General features: G+C 42.4%; 1 protein-coding gene across 17 annotated transcripts in view; it reads right to left on the bottom strand.

The window, feature by feature from the left end:
* The window catches only part of NFIA (nuclear factor I A), a 466,574-nt gene that overhangs the window by 101,068 nt on the left and 352,037 nt on the right, over positions 1–13,469 (bottom strand). For all 17 annotated transcript variants that reach the window (XM_037907918.2, XM_043552640.1, XM_043552638.1 and 14 more), the window contains exon 4: positions 8,559–8,633. In XM_037907918.2, coding sequence (XP_037763846.1) covers positions 8,559–8,633 — 75 coding nt within the window. The remainder of the gene's footprint in view (positions 1–8,558; positions 8,634–13,469) is intronic.

Raw genomic sequence — 13,469 nt, forward strand, 5'->3', positions numbered from 1 at the left:
TTTCATTTTTTATTTATTTATTTTTACAAAGATATTTGGGTAAAACTAGGATCAAGACATGTCTAACACTGCAGCAAAGTGACAATGTACATAAGGCTAAACGTATTATACCCCAGGAAGAAACATGACGTTTAACTAATACACTTCTTCATATACTGTGGCTTAACAACCAGAGGAAAACACACTATCGTTCTGACTCAGCGAGGAAAGGGTAGCTCAAATTTGTTGCATGGCCTTTGTCTCCTATGTACTGTACTGTTAGGTTCAAAGAGGTTTGCCGAATACCACTGATATGAAATGTGTGATGTTCATTTTAAAATTACTAGTACAGCTTGCTATTGACCATCTAATTATGCTGAGTTCCATTTATAAACATAGCTAACCACTAAGTTTATGGAGACTTTTTGTGCTGCTTTAATAGGATATTGATCGAGAGCAAGGTTTGAGTGGACTGCCATTGAATTGTGTAATGGCATACAAAAAGCAAGGTCACGGCAACTGTTCATTCTATGCCTGCAGTCTATTTTTTATTATACTCTTTTTTTCTCTCCCTCTTATACCCAATCCCAAATGCTATGTTTGGGATAGCAATGCTTGGCTAAGGAATACAGAGTTATATTTTAAATGTTGTTTTTCATGCTGCTGACTTCTAACTATCTCAGTTACAGTATTGCTTAGTATAGCAGAAAACACTGAGGCTATATAAAAGCTTTCGTAAGTGTGCTCTGCACTAGGGAGTTCTATGGATCCTTCCCACTCTCCTACAGACTGCAGAAAAGCTGTGGAACCATGCTGCACTTTCCAAGCTGCAGCAGCACCAACCCTTGCTTTTTGCAAGGCGGCTGAGTGTAGGGCAATCTCCAGCAGATCCAGATGGTTATGGATCTGAAGGCCTTGCCACCACAAAGAAGCTCTGTGTCATACAGAGAAAGTAGACCCCTCTGGTGGGCTTTGGACTACAGCTACTGATACCCACTCTACCTTTGGGGGAATTACACTGCAGGTTGGTCCTCTACCTCCAGAGGAATTGATAGGTGCAACAGGAATTTTCCTATAATTTGTTTACACTATACCTCTTATTCTGAGTGGATAAGGACTGCTTGATAAAAGTACACTGGAAAGCTATATTCCTTCGGTTATACCCGTCTCTTCCCTGCCCCGCCCCCTGCCCGCTCAGAGTAGTGGCAATGAATTTAATTTCTCCTTCACATTCCTCCCACAGTAACTACAGTGTCAGTTTTGTATCTTTCAACCGAGATGATTCTGCTTCAGTACTTCTAATCATCTGAGTTGGAATGTTACAGTTTTATTCAGCCTCTTGGGTGAGCGTGAGGAGTCACATACACAAACACTACACACAAGAGATTATTTTCCTTTTATTGCCTTAAACAGCAATGATTATTTCATACAGTTACAGAATTATTGCACATTTCAAACACTAGGGTGCCACTTCATGCCAATCTCTTACATTCTGAGACCTCTTACATTCTGTTCCAGTTTCCTATTGCAAGAGCCCCCGAAATTCTATGCCACAGCAGCACCCATCTACGCGGCAAGAGTAAGGAGAATTCTGCAGCTGGTTTCACTGTAGCACTGTTACAGCAACCCCAAATCACAAAGAATGACTGCTTGAAAGTCTCAAACCCTAAGTATCCACTTTTAAACTGCATTAGTCCAGGATCCCTGCCTTTTCAAAATTCCATGACCATAAAATCATTCACAGCCTGTGGAATTTACTTAATCCTTTCATGGGATCTAAGTGTCTAACACAGAAGTGTGTGTGTGTGTGTGTGTGTGTGTGTGTGGTTTAACTGGCATATTAAAAGGGTTAAAAATCATCCCACTAACTCCATGAAAACCTGAACTAGCATTTTACAACTTTAAGTGTGGCATTCTCAATCCAGTGAGCAGGCAGGGTGCTTCGCACATCAGCACCAGGAATTATATAATTTCACCCAACAATGCAGTGCAAAACATGCGTAAATTTGATCTGCTTTTAGGGACTGCTCATTAAGCCCCAAATCCTTCCTTCACAGCCCAGCCTGTATATTTCAGCTGTCTGTAGGGGATATCAACACAGGAAGGAATCCGGATCAGGAGCATATACAGGTTACTCAAATCTAATGGCTGCATTAGCCTCCTCTCCATGCTCTTTCCCTGGCCCCAAGCTCCCAGCATGTCAAGGTCTCCCATTCGCACTTCCAGGGTCCTGCTGAACAGGGAAATCCCATGGAGCAGGACTTTTGTGCCAAATGGGGTGAACAAATTCTGCTCTGTCTCCCATATCTTGCCACCCTTTCACAGCAGGCACAGTCTACTGCCCTTGGGGACCTCTGCACACATGAGCTGGGGGACAGAATTTAGGTCTAAATCCTCAAAGGTATTTAAGAGCCTAGCTCCTATTGATTTCAATGGAAGGTAGACACCTACACACCTCTGAGGACCTCCTCATAAAGGATGGTTTGAGGTGAGGGGTTTGTTTCGCTTGTGCAACAGCTGGCTGTTCCATCAACAAATCCTGTGCATTGCCTAGGACCTACAGGAGCCTAGGGCCCCCTGTGTCTCTCACCATCAACATAGGAGTCAACAGAGGTGCACTGGAGCCACACTTGTCTGGCTTCCCTTCATCACGTCCCTAGGGCATTCTTTAAGGGGAGTTTCCCCAGTGCTGAAGGGACCAAGGGATGGTCAAAATGTAGCCTCAGGCTTGAGGAAGAATAACTTGTATCTGTTCTGACATTCCTGCCTTTAACCCTCAGCCCAATCCTTCCCAATCATGGATGAACTTCTCTATGGAGGAGTCCCAGCAGAGTCTGGGGTATGTGGGTCAATGCTGATTTTCTCCAGCCACAATAAAGGAATAATGGGGATCTGATCTGGCCTACTCACATTGGATTATGAGTGGAGAAAGACCTCGCACCTAGTTTTAGCATACACAGAGTCACAGAAATGTAGGGTTGGAAGGGACCTCGAGAGGTCGTCTAGTCCAGCCCCCTGCACTGAGGCTAGATCATCCCTGACAGGTGTTTGTCTAACCTGTTCTGAAAAACCTCCAATGATGGGGGATTCCATGTTCAGTTTCTTAAAATTGGCAACACCTTTGTAGTAGCCTTTTTCATGCCTCTAAGCTCCCAGCCTGCCAGTCTCTCCCAATCTCACCTCCTATACCCAAGCACCCCCGCTTACTTTCTCATGGTTTGTTTTTCCTATTTACGCAGCCTCTGGAAGACTGAGCAGCAGGCTAGTGATTCAGTGGTAAAGCCCATTGCTGTGGAACAGAAGAAAGCTACAGGTGTGCCTGCCACCAAGAGGGTCTATAATTCTTGTTCAGTGGCTCACATAAACCTAAATAAATATTATGATGACTGAGACCTACAGAAATGAGAGAGAGATTAGATTAGATCAGTGGTGCTCAAACTTTGTACTGGTGACCCCTTTCACACAGCAAATCTCTGAGTGTGACTCCCCTTATAAATGAAAAACCACGTTTTTATATTTAACACGATTATAAATGCTGGAGGCAACATGGAGTTTGGGGGTGGAGGCTGACAGCTCGCGACCCCCATGTAATAACCTCACGACCCCCTGAGGGATCATGACCCCCAGTTTGAGAACCCCTGGATCAGAAAAAGGTACAATGTTAATTCCAAACATTTTTGTTTCCAGGAAGCTGACTTTTTGCTTAGCTTTTTCACCTCCCCACCCAGACTTGTATGGCTGATATAACAGCACTTTATTTGAGCCTCTCTGTCACACTGACATCTGACAACCTTGTTTAATAAATATGGCACATTATTATTACCCAACAATACCTAATGAGGAAATGCTGGAAACACTATGTGCCTCATGTTAATTTTAGATGACAGAAGCTAACAACAGACAACTACTTAAAACTCAGGGAAAGCATGTGTTTCTATTATCAAATTGAAAAAAAATCATGAAAACAATAATGTCAAAAGGTGTAAAAGAAACAAGGCCATTTAGAGCTACAGTTGACGCAGAAGCCAAAATCTGCTTCTTCTTACGTAGGTGTAAATCTAGAATAACCCCATTGACTTCAGTGCAATTATGCTGATGTAACAAAAAGCAAAATTTGGTCTTTCCGTCTCAGCGTGAGAATTCCTGTAGCATACACACTGTACAGCAAGAGGGTCAGTGACAGAGTAGCAGTCTGTCCTTGAAAATTCACACACATTTAAACACATTTAGAAAATTAATATTATTGAAATGTTTTTAAAACAAGCATTGTTTTGATTTAGAGCTGTATACAAAATGTGGGCAGTACTGCTGCTCTGCATCATTCATCCCCAAAACAGCATTCGTCACAACAGGGATTCAGGCCGAGAATCAGGCAACTTTCTTCCAAGAACATGCTCCTGGATCTCTCTGCAGCCTCAAGATCATATATGGAATAGGACCTTAAGTGAAGCTGTCATAGAGCATGCTCAGGAAATCAAAGAAGGGCCTCACCACAGCGGATGAGCTTCCTCAAGCAGGGTGGCTTTTAAAGTTGCAGTGGCTTTTTAGAGAAATAAATATATAGACTGGATTGAGTGTATCTTGATAATTCAAGCTGCCAAGTTCTAATAAAAAAATCCTGGTGAATCTGGATTAGTGCTCTGCAGGGGTTGAGCTCTCCAGTGCCAAAGCAATCTGTGGACTAGTCTGGAGTAAAGCCACAAGTATATTTAAACAGCCCAGCAAGGTTTATTCTGAATAGCGCAATCTATCAGGCAACCTTACATGTCAGTTTAGGCACAACTCATAGCAGTTAATCATGGATCCTTTATGCTAAATCATTCCCTGAATGTTGGCATGCAAATTCACACTGACATCAATGGGATTTTGTGGGTAGAATCCACACTAGACATATCCTACTATGTGGGCTTGTCAGATCTCATAAATGAAACAGGGTCAGGCCCGGTCAGTATGTGTATGGGGCACCTCCATAGAAAATCCAAGGTGCCCCCAGAAGTAGTGTTGCTTTAAGCCCGCAGATAGTACTCTTTCTTCTCAGTCAGGGATATCCTAGTAAGTGTTGGGGCACTGTTTTTCACGGAGGTGCTATCGTGAAGACAGGATATAAAACTGAGGTCCTGGCTGCATAGTGTAAGGGGACTGTTGCCCCCTTACTAACGTTCAGTGGGGGTGTTTTAGTTGCTAGCTCCCAGTACTAAAAAGGGGGAATGGTCGATGGGGAATCAGGACCCTGAGACTGACAGCCTCCAGGAACAATGGGGAGAGGCCAATGCTCCAGGTCAGCCTGAATGACAGGGCAGGCAGGCTAATCAGGGAGTCAGGAGGCCAGGGAGGTCCCGTCCTCCGTCCTCCATGTTAGCTGGACTTGCCTGGGTCAGACAGAATGGGGCTGAGCTAAGGAGAAAGCAGGGGCCCAAGCTGAGCTGGGGAGCAGAGCGGGGCCATATCCAGAGAGAGCAGACCCTGTCCTGGGAGCAGAGCTGCAGCCCCTAAGACAGAGGCACAGCCCAGAGAGAGCAGACTTGCCCTGGGAAGAAAGCTGCAGCAACCAGAGCCAGAGGGGCCAGAAAAGCAGCCCACGAAGCAGGTCAGTGCTGGGAGCAGAGTCACGGGAGCAGCCTGCAGAGCAGACCTGTCCTGGGAGCAGAGCTGTAGCAACCAGAGCCAGCGAAGCAGCCCAGGGAGCTGGAGGCAGAGCAGCAGCAGCAGTGCTGAGACCGAGTGGTGGAGCTGGGGCTGGAGCAGTCCGGAGCTGGATGCAATGAGCAGCTGGGGAGAGTGAGGGGGACCCTGGGCAGTGGGCCCAGCACAGGGAGACGCCCCAGCCAAGAGGCTCTGCAAGCCAGGCTTGGATCGTAACCCCGACAGGGTGGGGGTGACACTGGGAAGAAGTGTCCATCCCTGCAGCACAGCCAGGGCCTGAGAAGGAGGCCTGGGACTTACAAGGAACAGACTGAACTGCCCTGACATTCCAGAGACACTGTTTGTGATGTTCCCTGCCACAGAGCGGGGTGATGTGTTTCCTTTAACCTTTCCCATTTTCCCTTATTCTTTTTAAAATTAATTGTTGATTAAATAACTTGCATTTGCTTTAAATTGTATGTAATGGTCAGTGGGTCAGAGAAGTACCTAGTGCAGAGAGAGTACCCCAGAGTGGGGACACCCTAGCCCCTGTCCTAGGTGACCACAGCAAGGTTGGGGGTCGAGCCCCTCAGGAATCCTGGGCCAAGCCTTGTTGGGATTACGAGGACGCTGCCAGACAGGAGAGTGGAAGGGGAGTCCTCAAGGGCAGGGAAACCACTGGGTAAAGGAAATGGGAGCGAGGACTCAGATCCTTTCGCTAGCCCACTTTACCAGGGTAGTGCAGAAGCCAGGAAAGTTCCCCACAATAGCGGGACTATTCCCCCGCTTACAATAGGGTCCTTAAAGAGACTATGTCACTTTTTGCATGAGCAAGGAGTGCAAGCCCTTGTGTCCTGGATACATAACAACTGGATAATTTTATTTTACCTCCCAAAATTTCCTTGGTAACTCCAATGGATGCAATGCTATATTTTCTACTCTATCCTCCTGTATGTTTCCAAGCAAGTTTTAAAGGGTGCTGTGTACATTCCAGTGACAGGGAGGGTGAGCTTCATAAATACAATTCATAATATGTTTGTAAAATTTGTTAGACACTGGGATCTTTGGTAAAAGATTTCTTGTTGTTATTGTTGTTATGATAAAATGTAATGGAAGATTAATAAGCATGAAATATGCTGGCTCCTAAACTCAGTCCCAAACTCTCTGCTATGGAGATCGGAAGTCAGGAGTGGTGAACCTAGTTACTTTCTAGCAACTGCATCTTGCAAACACATGAACTGGGGTTGACAGAAACCAGAGACAGCTATGATGACTAGTGCTCCTCCAGTGAAGATAAGATTATGTTAATGTGGGATGTTTTAGAGGGAGAAAGGGTGGATTCCCTTAGGACTTCAAGAGCCTTTTCCCTTTACACCAAATTAAAACATCATAAAATGGAGCTATTCACATACAGGAGGAGATAACTTAGCTATTCCCAACACTGTTTATGTTAAACATCAATTTAGTGCACTACAATAAAATAATGAAGCCAGGATTTTCAAAAATTGGTGCCAAACATTAGGCTCCCAAGTCCATATTTGGGCACCTAAATAAAGCGGCCTGGTTTTCAAACATACTGTGCACCTAGAACTCCCTCTGGCTTCACATATCCTTGAAACAGCTTTTCCACAGGTTATCTGGGAAGGAGAGCGAGGAGAATTGCTTGACTAAGGTCAGGGTACCCTTTTCTTTCTCAGTCTCCCATGCATACCTCTCTGATGCCTACACATCTCCTCCCCACCCCCCACTTCTAGTTTTTCAATAGGAAGCCAATTCAGTGCTCTGACTAGAGTGCTCTGATGTGTGTGTGTGTGCGGGGGGGAGATAAAGTAGAAAACAGGGTGACCTTTCCTACAGAAACCCCATGGTTTTGACTCAAAAACGTGGGTTCTCTCCTAAGGCTGTCCCTGCCAGGCAGGGCCCCGGAAAGGCCAAAAGTTGGACTTGCAGGGCATATAAACAAGCCTTTAAACTTCCATGCTGAGAACCTGCATGCCGTGTTTTATCTCTGAGCATATTAAAGCAGATAAGCTGCAAGGTTTATATTGTAAACACAGGCCAATTGTTAACTACTGCAGTGCTAACTGGTGCTACTGTAATGCTGCAACATAGTTCGTCCTAGCTACAAAAATCCACAGCACCCTAGCACCGAGGGGCTGGTCTAGCTGTAATCGAAACAGAGGCACAGCTTCGAGAGAGGCTGTCCATGCTCTCTCCTTGGACTGTCTGGGTTATGTCATAGAAAAATACAATCAATGCACCTTTGATCAATGGAACGGGGTGGTGACAGGTACTCTTAATTCACTGTTGTTAGTGAGTATTGACAAGCTGGTAATGATCATGCTGCGGTGTGTCACTCATGCTGTGGGCATTAGCATTCTTTAAAGGTCAAAAAACAAATCCTTTAAAAAGGCAGAATTCCATACAATGAAGGTAGAATGCAGGCCTCACAAAGTTAAAGCTGTACGCGTTTGAGTAAGTGGGCCTCTTAGGGCTAACACCGGTATAGCTGTCCACATTATTAGCAAGTTCACCAACCTAAGGGTGTTAAAACAGCAGCCACTTCTGTACATACAAATACATGTATATACGAAACTGGTGTATACGTCATTCCTGGCTCTTGGGCACAGATGATGTCATTTTAAAAGGTTAAAATTCATCCCTTAAGCTTTGAACTTACAAACTGATCCACCTGGGCACCTACACAGAATCTTAATATCTTCAGTAGGGTGCCACACTGGTGTAGGGATCCATCAGTTTGCAGAATCAGGATCTTATCATTTATTTTTAAAATATTTCTATTATTTTAACTTTCCCACTTAATTTAAAATGTGGAACACAATTAGTCATGTGTGGAGTGGAGGTAGAAGAGGGGACAGTCAGTTTCTGGGGTGGGGGGAACAGGAGGAAATGAGAGTTATAAGAAACACAGGAAACAACAACAAAAGGATACTTACTCTGTGAGACTCTGACCAGCTCAGTCACACTGAAAACACCTGATGTGACAAAACTGTCCTGGAAGCCCAAATGTCCTACAGAACAAATAGAATGAAAGAATTTTGATGAGCGTTAAGCATTTAATGACAGTATTCTCAAATACTTTAGTTTCATTTAGATTTAAACTGTGACACCTAATTTCCCACTTAGCACAAATTATTATTTATGGAGGTGGGTAACTAGTCATACAGCTATGTAGGCTATTTTATGGTTTGTATCTGGAGGTTAAGAAAGCTAACATGACACATCAGCAGGGAGTTTTCTAGATGTTAAAGCATCTCAACAGGAAATCTGAAACAAAAGAGGACCATTTTAATATATGGTTACCTTAAATGACCCCTAACGACTTAACAACTGAAATTAAAATACTGTACCTAGGAATCAGACAGGACAGCTAAATTCTATAATCGTTTTAAACATTATTCTCTAAAGAAACATCTGATCAGGATTATCTACCCATTCATTCAAACAAAACAAGATTTAAAGATGTACTCTTCATTTTCTGAGGTTACACTAGGGAAATCTTAAAATAGCAGCTTTTTTTTTAAAAAAACAAACCTTTAAAATGAATGCCTTTCCCATAAAGAAGAAAAATTCTAGCATTTAAAACAAGCTTTGCAGAAGAAAAAATAAATCTCTGCATAAGAAAAGCATTAACTTTAAGCCTTGGAATTTCTTTGAGACAGGGTGTATGTTTCCCTGCCTGTTTCATTTGTGTAAGGCATGACTCTACATTTTATATCAAAATGTTGTTACACTTCACATAATGGTATTTTCCTATTTCTCTGAAAACATGTCTATCACCAAATGTTAATTCAATTTCATGGGCATAATCAATTACAAAGCAAGCAGCTTTCAAACTCAAAACCAAGTGCAAGTAAGTGTACATAGCTGGATTTACAGTTCATACAGTACATATCAGGACTTCAATTAGAGGTCTGGAGCTAGCAGGCCAGGCTGACCTCTTGCTTTTGAAATCAGGGTCAAGGGAGAAATCTCCGGATAAAGGGATTATTAAAAGAACTGTAAAGTCGTATTTGTTCACAGGATAAGTAGCATACCTTTTAAGGTTGTCCTACTTAAAGTCACTGATTCCAATGCACGCACACACATATTATTGAATGTTTTATAGGGGCACCATCTGCCTTACATAGTTAACTGTCTCTCAGATACAGTATTATATAATTATATTTATACAGTACACTATACACTACTGGAATTATAATTTTGTGTCTATATGTCCCTCTATGTGTGTGTTTGTATTACATATGTACACAAATATATTCACAAATCTGTCACGATCCAATAGTTTACAGCTAAATTACTCAAATGTACTTGATGTTAAAACTTAACCCAAATAAATCTCTCAATCTACTAGCATGAATTTTTTTGAATTTTTGAGGGAAAGAAACTTTGAATATTTTAAGGACAGGTTTCAGAGTAGCCGTTGTGTTAGTCTATGTTTGCAAAAAGAAAAGGAGTACTTGTGGCACCTTAGCTCAAATAAATTTGTTAGTCTCTAAGGTGCCACAACTACTCCTTTTCTTTTTGAATATTTTAAGTGCATAAAATGCCAAAGTAGAAATTGAGTGGTTTTTTTTTTCATTTTCTCAACTAAAAAGTAGATTTCAGAAAATTTATGTGATTGTGCCTGGCCCAGTTTGCATTTTTCAATAATAAAGTTCATAATCGCATCATTTTTCTTTTTAAAAGTGGGTAATTAGTCTAATAGAATATGTTCATTGGCAATTTCCTGAGTATTTTTAATATGAGAGTCTACTTTTCATATACTGCAGCAGATTTGTTTACTGGATTAGAAGATCTATGAATTAAAAATAATTCTCTTAGGTCCTCACTTCAGTGGGACCATTCAGACACCTAAAGTTAAGCACATGCTTAAGTGCTTTGCTGGATAAGGGCCAGAATGCTCAGTACATGGCACCATCAAGCCCTTGGTAGGTCTGATAACAATGGACTACACTGGTTCTGCCTGTTGTGTCCACTGGCACCTTTGTTTGCCTGACAGGCTGTAACAAAGGAGATCCTATTGCAATAATGGTTAGGGAGCGATTTAAAAATACACAAAAGCAAGAACATTCACAATGAAGGTAAAACATTGGGCTCATTCTCAAAGTGTTAGTTCACTCGTGAGTGTGTGTGTGTGTGTGTTTAGAGGACTGTAGGTGCGATTGAACAATAGTGCAAAGCCTGACAAGATTTTCAGTCTTAATTAGTGAAAATAAATATTTATTGGTTGAGATTTTTTAATTGAATTATACATTCATACACGATTAGGAAATCGGGGCCCTTACTCACACCATTCAAATCCTGACTCATATGAGCTGTTCTCTTGCATAGGCCCTGATCCTGCAATCTGATCCATGCATGCATAGATACGTAGTGCCCCATTGAGTTTAGTGGACTCCGTACAGGCCTAAAGTTCTGCCTACATGATTCCGATTGCAGAACTAGGGCTTAGGTTTCTAAAATTGTGATGATAAGTGCAACAAAAAAGAGGAAAAAATGAAGGGAGCTCACCAAACAAATGACAAAGGAATGGCCAGGACATAGTATAATTAACAAGAAAAGCTGTAAAAATGTAATTTTTTTGTGCCTGCTAAAAAAGGCCAAAATGGAAAAATGTCTTTCAGAGACACTGTATCAATTTGGCTGTTCCACTTAATTGTGAATAAGAAAAAAAATTAGGTAAAGTTGTTAAGTAATTCCAAAAGCAGATGTTAGCATTAAAAGATCCTTAATTGAAAAGAGGATTAAACATCCTAAAGTCTGCAAGATTTATTTCTAATGCAGCGCTTTTCTGAAATATATGCAAAATTATACTTTTGCTAAATACCCCTAAGATAGGAAGTTGAAATTGCTGTTCATGAACTGGTTATCTCTCCAGTTTTGTACCTCAATCATATTTGGGTAGTAAAGCTGGTGTTTAAAACGAGGAGTAGATAATCCTTATTCAATTTATCAAAAACTATTCATTCACTGAAGTTCTATGCATAAACTAGGGCACTTGGACACCTAAGATAGGCCCTGATGCAGCAAAGCCCTAGAGCATACGCTTAACTGTAAGCATGTGCTTAAGAAAAGCACATGCTTAATTAAATGCTTCGCCAAATAGGGATGGGCTTACTCAAGTGCTTAAACTTAAACAGGTGCGTAAGTGCTTTCCTGAATCAAGGTTTTATGTCCAAAGCAACTCCCACTGAAATTAGTGGGAGTCTTTCCACTGATTTAAATCGGAGTTGGATCGGGGCATGAAAGAATAAGCCCTAGGTTTCAGTACTTCGCTGTAAGTCAGATTTATGGGGATGATCATTTTTTTCTGGAGGAAGTAAGAAAATAATAAAGTTAGCTGAATAAGGTATATAATAATACCAATCAGTAAATAGGTTTCAGAGTAGCAGCCGTGTTAGTCTGTATTCGCAAAAAGAAAAGGAGTACTTGTGGCACCTTAGAGACTAACAAATTTATTTGAGCGTAAGCTTTCGTGAGCTACAGCTCACTTCATCGGATGCACAAAAGCTTATGCTCAAATAAATTTGTTAGTCTCTAAGGTGTTAGTCCTTTTCTTTTTGCGAATCAGTAAATAGTATCTTAGTACCTCGTACACTCTTGGTATTATACAAATAATATGCATACATAATACCACCACCACAGTAAAAGCAGTTCACTGTAGCTTGATGGTGACTGTGTAATTATGTAAAGTGTAATCCTATAAATTACATTTTCTTCATTTTGGGTTCAAACATTACCCCAATAATGTAGGAGCGAAAACAAGTCTACGTTTAAGGAACCAAATTCTGATCTTCCATCATGTGATGGGGCGTCCATCCCACACAGGGTTGAAAGGGATTAAGGTGGCCAGGCAGGCCAATTAACTCCACAAGGTGCACCTGGAGGAGGAGCCAGGGAGCACACCACTAATTAGAAGTAGGTTCAGCGGGGCTGGAACAGGCAGGGCCAGTATAAAGCCCTGGAGCTGTGAGCATCAAGGAGGCTGTATGAAGGCAGGGAAGCAGGCTGCAGTTACTCCCTGCGTGGAAGGAGTTGGGAGCCTGGCCAGCCCAGAGAGGGGAGAAGCCCAGGAAAACAGCAACAAGGGGTCAGACTGTGTAGAGACCATGGCTGCTTGTTATAGGGTCCCTGGGCTAGAACCTGGTGTAGAGAGCGTGCTTGGGTTCCCCCACCAGCCAATGGGGAGTGGCAAAGGCATTGGAGATGCCAGCCATCCAGAAGGTCTGGAAGGACTTTGAATTCTCCAGAAGGGGAGGACCTTAGTGACCTGGCCAGAGGGCCAAGCCATGAAGAGGAAATGGCAGATCTGAGAGTGAGTGGGGCCACACGGCGAGACAGGATGAGGCAAGACATCACCAGAGGGCGAGCATAAGCCTGGTGGAGCTAATTCCCAGGACGGCCAGCAGGAGGTGCTGCTAGCGATGAGTGAACCCCGTGACATACCAGTTATGTGCAAGTCAATTTCCACTGACCTTAACATAGTTTTCCAGTTTTACACTGGTGAATGTGAGATCAGAATTAAGCCTCACGGTCTCATTCCATTTGCTCTGTGTTATTAAGTGAATTCATATAAAGATTGAGTCAATGGAGGCTTTGTGTGTACAAAAGCCAACTACATTGCCTCCCAATATTTAGTGTACATGGAGAGTCACCTCTGTATTCCTAATTAATGCCCAGGAAGAGAGTCTCTGATGTAGGAAGATTACAGATCACGCACTTGCACTGTAGTTTGAGAAAATCACAACTGAAGCATTTACTTTTATCTGGAAATATAGTATATAGTAAGCTCATCAGGTCACTGTTCCTTAACTACATACCAAAAAATGTTTTCATTGTACTAA

This window comes from Chelonia mydas, chromosome 8 (assembly GCF_015237465.2).
Source record: "Chelonia mydas isolate rCheMyd1 chromosome 8, rCheMyd1.pri.v2, whole genome shotgun sequence".
Lineage (NCBI taxonomy): Eukaryota > Metazoa > Chordata > Testudines > Cheloniidae > Chelonia > Chelonia mydas.